General features: G+C 46.5%; 2 protein-coding genes across 2 annotated transcripts in view; one reads left to right on the top strand and one right to left on the bottom strand.

Moving 5' to 3' along the window:
* The window catches only part of LOC143029680 (uncharacterized), a 16085-nt gene extending 13571 nt beyond the window's left edge, over positions 1-2514 (bottom strand). The window contains exon 1 of the mRNA XM_076192505.1: positions 2407-2514. Coding sequence (XP_076048620.1) covers positions 2407-2514 — 108 coding nt within the window. The remainder of the gene's footprint in view (positions 1-2406) is intronic.
* The window catches only part of LOC143025202 (uncharacterized), a 16094-nt gene extending 11805 nt beyond the window's left edge, over positions 1-4289 (top strand). Inside the window, exons 2-4 of the mRNA XM_076184665.1 lie at positions 2473-2530; positions 3703-3850; positions 4059-4289. Coding sequence (XP_076040780.1) covers positions 2522-2530; positions 3703-3850; positions 4059-4231 — 330 coding nt within the window. The 5' untranslated portion in view covers positions 2473-2521 and the 3' untranslated portion in view covers positions 4232-4289. The remainder of the gene's footprint in view (positions 1-2472; positions 2531-3702; positions 3851-4058) is intronic.
* The last annotated feature ends 250 nt before the right edge of the window (positions 4290-4539 follow it).

Genomic DNA, 4539 nt, shown 5'->3' on the forward strand with positions numbered 1-4539 from the left:
CCGCCTTCCACACCTCCTTTACTAGTCTTTCCACACTCATTCTTTCCATGTGTCCAAACCATCCTAATACTCTTTCATCAACCCTATCTCCCAACTCCCTTTCCACCCCTGTTCTCCTCCTCACCTCCTCATTTCTCACTCTATCTAGCCTAGTAACCCCCATCATACTTCTCAGACACTTCATCTCAAACACATTCAAACTCCTTCTCTCTTCCTCTCTTATGTTCCATGTCTCTGCCCCATACAGTGCTGTTGGCACAATCACTCCTTCATACAGTCTCCTCTTAGCATCCATTCCCAAATGTCTATTCCTCATTACACTTTTTAATCCACTAAGGCATTTACTCGCTTCTCTCAATCTACATTCTACCTCCACCTTTACTCCACCTTTTCCTGCCACATTTGCACCCAAGTATCTAAAACTATCCACTTCCTCTAGTCGCTCTCCCTTAATGCTCACTTCCAGATTACTGCCACTTTCACCCCTTTTACATCTCATCACCTTACTTTTACCCACATTTATCTTCAGCTTTCTTCTATCACACACTCTCCCAAACTCTGTCACCAACTTCCTCAATCCCTCCTCCGATCCTGCCACAAGCGCAGTGTCGTCCGCAAACAACAGCTGGCTCACCTCCCACTTTTCTCCATTTTCTATAAACATCTCCAATCCCTGACCCACTACCCTTGCATTTACCTCTCGCACTACCCCATCCGTGTATATGTTGAACAGCCAGGGTGACATAACGCATCCTTGACAAAGTCCCACCTTTACCTCAAACAACTCACTCTCTCCATTTATAATCCTGACACAAGCTCTACTACTCTCATAAAAACTCTTGACAGCTCCTAGAAGCTTTCCTCCTATCCCGTGTATCCGTATAACCTCCCACAGTGCCTTTCTATCTACCCTGTCGTAAGCCTTTTCCAGATCCATAAAGGCCCAAAAAACATCCTTCCCCTTTCCTATAGCTTTCTCATATATCTGTCTTACCACAAAGATCTGATCTACACAACCTCTACCTGTCCTATATCCACACTGTTCCTCACCAATTACTCCCTCTGTTCCTCTCCTAATCCTCTCAATCAAGATCCTCCCATAAGCCTTCCCAACTACACTTAACAAGCTAATCCCTCTGAAACTACTACATTCACACTTGTCCCCCTTTCCCTTGTAAAGTGGAACTATATAGGCACTCCTCCAGTCCTCCGGCACTCTACCCTCTCTCCAGCAAACATTAAATAACCTCACTAACCAGTCCACCATCACTGTACCTCCTCTTTTAAGACACTCTGCATGGCATCCATCCAGACCAGGTGCCTTACCTGCTTTCATCATCTTAACTGCTGCCTTCACTTCATCCTTCCTTATTTCTCCTCCATTTTCCTCACTCATCACTCTCATTTTCTAAGCACTTCCCACTACAGCTATCTTTCCCTCCCTATCCTCCTTCACATTTAGCAACTCCCTAAAATATTCTGTCCATCTTCCCCTTACTGCCTTCTCCTCCATTATCATCTCTCCATGTACACCTTTTACCTTTTCTTCTCTACTTGATTCGCCTCCTCTTCCTCTCTTAATTTCTTTCCAAAACATCTTTTTATTACTTTCAAAATTTTCTGTCATACTCTTACCCCATTTTACATCTGCTCTCCTCTTTGCCTCCTTTACCTTTTTCTTTACTTCTCTTTTCTTTTCTTTGTACGTCTCATATGACTCCCTCGTCCTATTTTGTAACCAATATGTGTAAGCTCGCTTCTTCTCTTCTACAACCTTCTTCATTTCCTCATCCCACCATTCACTACCCTTCCTTCTATTTCCTCCTGTCCTTCTATTTCCTCCTGTCCTTCTTGTTCTATTGTAATTCATTTAATTTGGTTTGGTTGGGTCATAATTCTATTTATTTTTTTCATATTCTATCTTATATTATTCTAAATCATTCTGTCTCATGCTGTTCGATTTTACTAAATGTTATTATATTCCATTTTGTTTTCTGCTGCCATTTTTTACATCCAATGTCACCATAGACAAAAAAGTACCCATAGTTCTGCGGTCTGAGTACGTAAGAACATAAGAATGAAGGAAACTGCAAGAGACCATATGGCCTACATTAGACAGTTCAATATCCATTACCCCCTGTCATCCCCAATCATAAATTCATCTAACCTTACGGATAGGTATGGTATGTGGTCATTGACGTGGAACTCCCTAGTGTAGCCCTTATGGTCTCTTGCATTCTCCTTCATTGGTGTACATTTCCATTATACATAACATTGCATCAAGAACTGCATTTTTTGTATTTGTGTCCACGTCTTCACGCCGACAGAGTCGAGCCAAGAACATTCTCGAAAAAGAAAAAGATTAAAATTTATTCTTAGAAACCCGGTTGGGTTTTCCCTGCTAACGTCACTGAAGGCCAAAATTCTCCTATATAAGTCCGCCTCCAAGGCGACTCGAGTACCAGTCTCAGGCTCCTCCTCGAGCAAGAAGCACCTAAGGTCTCCCGAAGACATTTCAACGATGATGAAGGTGAGTCCACGCCATCTCACCACAGGGCCCTCAGCGGTGGCTAGGTCTCAGAAAATGTCTGTGTCATTCGGTTTAACGTCGCAAACTCTCCCCCCCCCCCTATCAGGAGGCTAGGACGGCGCACCTTACAGAGGACTTTGTAGCGTGGAATTTATCTATCCGTGTCCTTGGCTCGAACAGACGTCACCTCGACCCCCGCCGCAAGTAGCGACGCACTGAACCGCTCGGCACCCATATATTAATGTACATTGTGTCTATGCGTGTTTATTTTGTTTCCATGCGGTGGCTTAAAGGACGAGAACGAAACCTTTGGAAACCAGTCGCCGGTGGGAAATGGTTCGAATCCTGTTGCGTCGACGAGGGGTGAGAGATTTTTTAGGTTTTAATTTCCGGACGAATATGTGGTTACAGGTACGTTAAAGGGATCACTTTGTACACACACGCACGCACGCACGCACTCTGCTTCACTTCCACGTGCAATTCCGTCTCGAGATCGCTTACATCCATTTTTTTTTTTTATATAAGGTGGCCCTCGGAGCCTTGTTATTATTTTGTTTTTAGTTCAAGTGTGCTGGTGGGGTAGTCGGGAGCGTGTTGGGTCTCGCATTCTCTTGTGTGTGGGTTCGAATCCTGCACTCCTTTCCGCTTCCCAGCAGTGACTGTTAGTTACCTGTCCCTCCCCCAACAGTTGTTATAAAGCGCTACTAGGCTCTTTCCTTTATCCTGCAGTTTATCTGTTGGTGTTTTGGTTGGTCCGTGAAGTGTGTATGAGCTGTTTGGGGGAAGGATGGTTGCAGGAAGAGATGCCTGGTCGCCACAAGAGGTCCTCCTGGTCGTGTTCCAGGAACCAGAGGGCCCAGATCTCCTCTGTGCAACGCCGTTCATCCCGACAGTGGCATCATGTGCATAACACCATCACCTGATTTCATGTGTGAACTGTCCCGGACCGCCGCGAGGTGGAGGTCCGGGCGAGTGAGAGACCCGCAGACCTCAAGAGAAAGAGAGAGAGAGAGAGAGAGAGAGAGAGAGAAACGCTCGCCATGAAGTAGGCGCCTCTCGTGCGCAGCAGCGGCAAGCGCGAATGCCTCGCCGACGCGACGCAGCGATCGGGCGTCACTCCTGCTCCTCCTCCGCTTTGACTAAGAGTCTTCTCGTCCTCTTCTGACCACCAGGTAACCGGAGCCCTCGTGGTGGCGTGCCTCCTCGCCCTGGTGTCCATGGAAGCCCAAGCCCAAGGGGCCACGTGCCGACGCTGGTGCGATGACGGGGGAAGATTCTACTGCTGCGAGGAAGAGCACAAACCACCCGGCCCTGAGAAAGGTAAGTCAAGAGCTCGAACTCGTGCCACTTCTCTTTGTAAACACAGAATCACGATGCTCAAGACCCCCTTTCAAGTCTTACAGGCTTTGGAGGACCCCCACCGATCTCTTTTCTTTTATTCTTCGTAAACAGTGTCTGACGATTATGAGAAACTCTCTTTAAAGGAGCCCACTTTAATCCCCTCGTTCTCTTCTCCTTTTTCTTGCAGTCAAGTTGAATTTCAGTTGTCCACCTCCCAAGATAGAATGCTTTGGTTCTGGACCTACTGCCATCTGTAGCGACGACTCTAACTGCCATGGCAATGACAAGTGTTGTTTGGACACGTGCTTGGGTAGCCACGTGTGTATGGCATCCCTCCCCTCCCCTCCGGTTCGGGGCTAAAGACCAGACACACAGTCGTGGCACACAAGCTCTTATGAAATAAACACCAATGCTTCTATGTCGGTTTGTTTTGTCTTTTCCCATCATTTGACTCGCTCACTCTGAGCCCCCGTGAACAGAGCAACTTAAGAATGGAGTAGACTGCAAGAGACCATAAGGCCTAGACTCGGCAGTTCCATGGTCCAAGCTTGCCACCTGTCATTCCTCCCCATAAAGTTATCTCATCTTCCCTTTAAAACGACCAATTATAGTTTCAGCGCTCACTAACTAGATGGTTCCTAAGTCTATTCCATTCGTTAACCACTCTG

The sequence above is a fragment of the Oratosquilla oratoria genome, chromosome 1, assembly GCF_046742065.1.
Source record: "Oratosquilla oratoria isolate Oo_2021 chromosome 1, ASM4674206v1, whole genome shotgun sequence".
NCBI classification, from domain to species: domain Eukaryota; kingdom Metazoa; phylum Arthropoda; class Malacostraca; order Stomatopoda; family Squillidae; genus Oratosquilla; species Oratosquilla oratoria.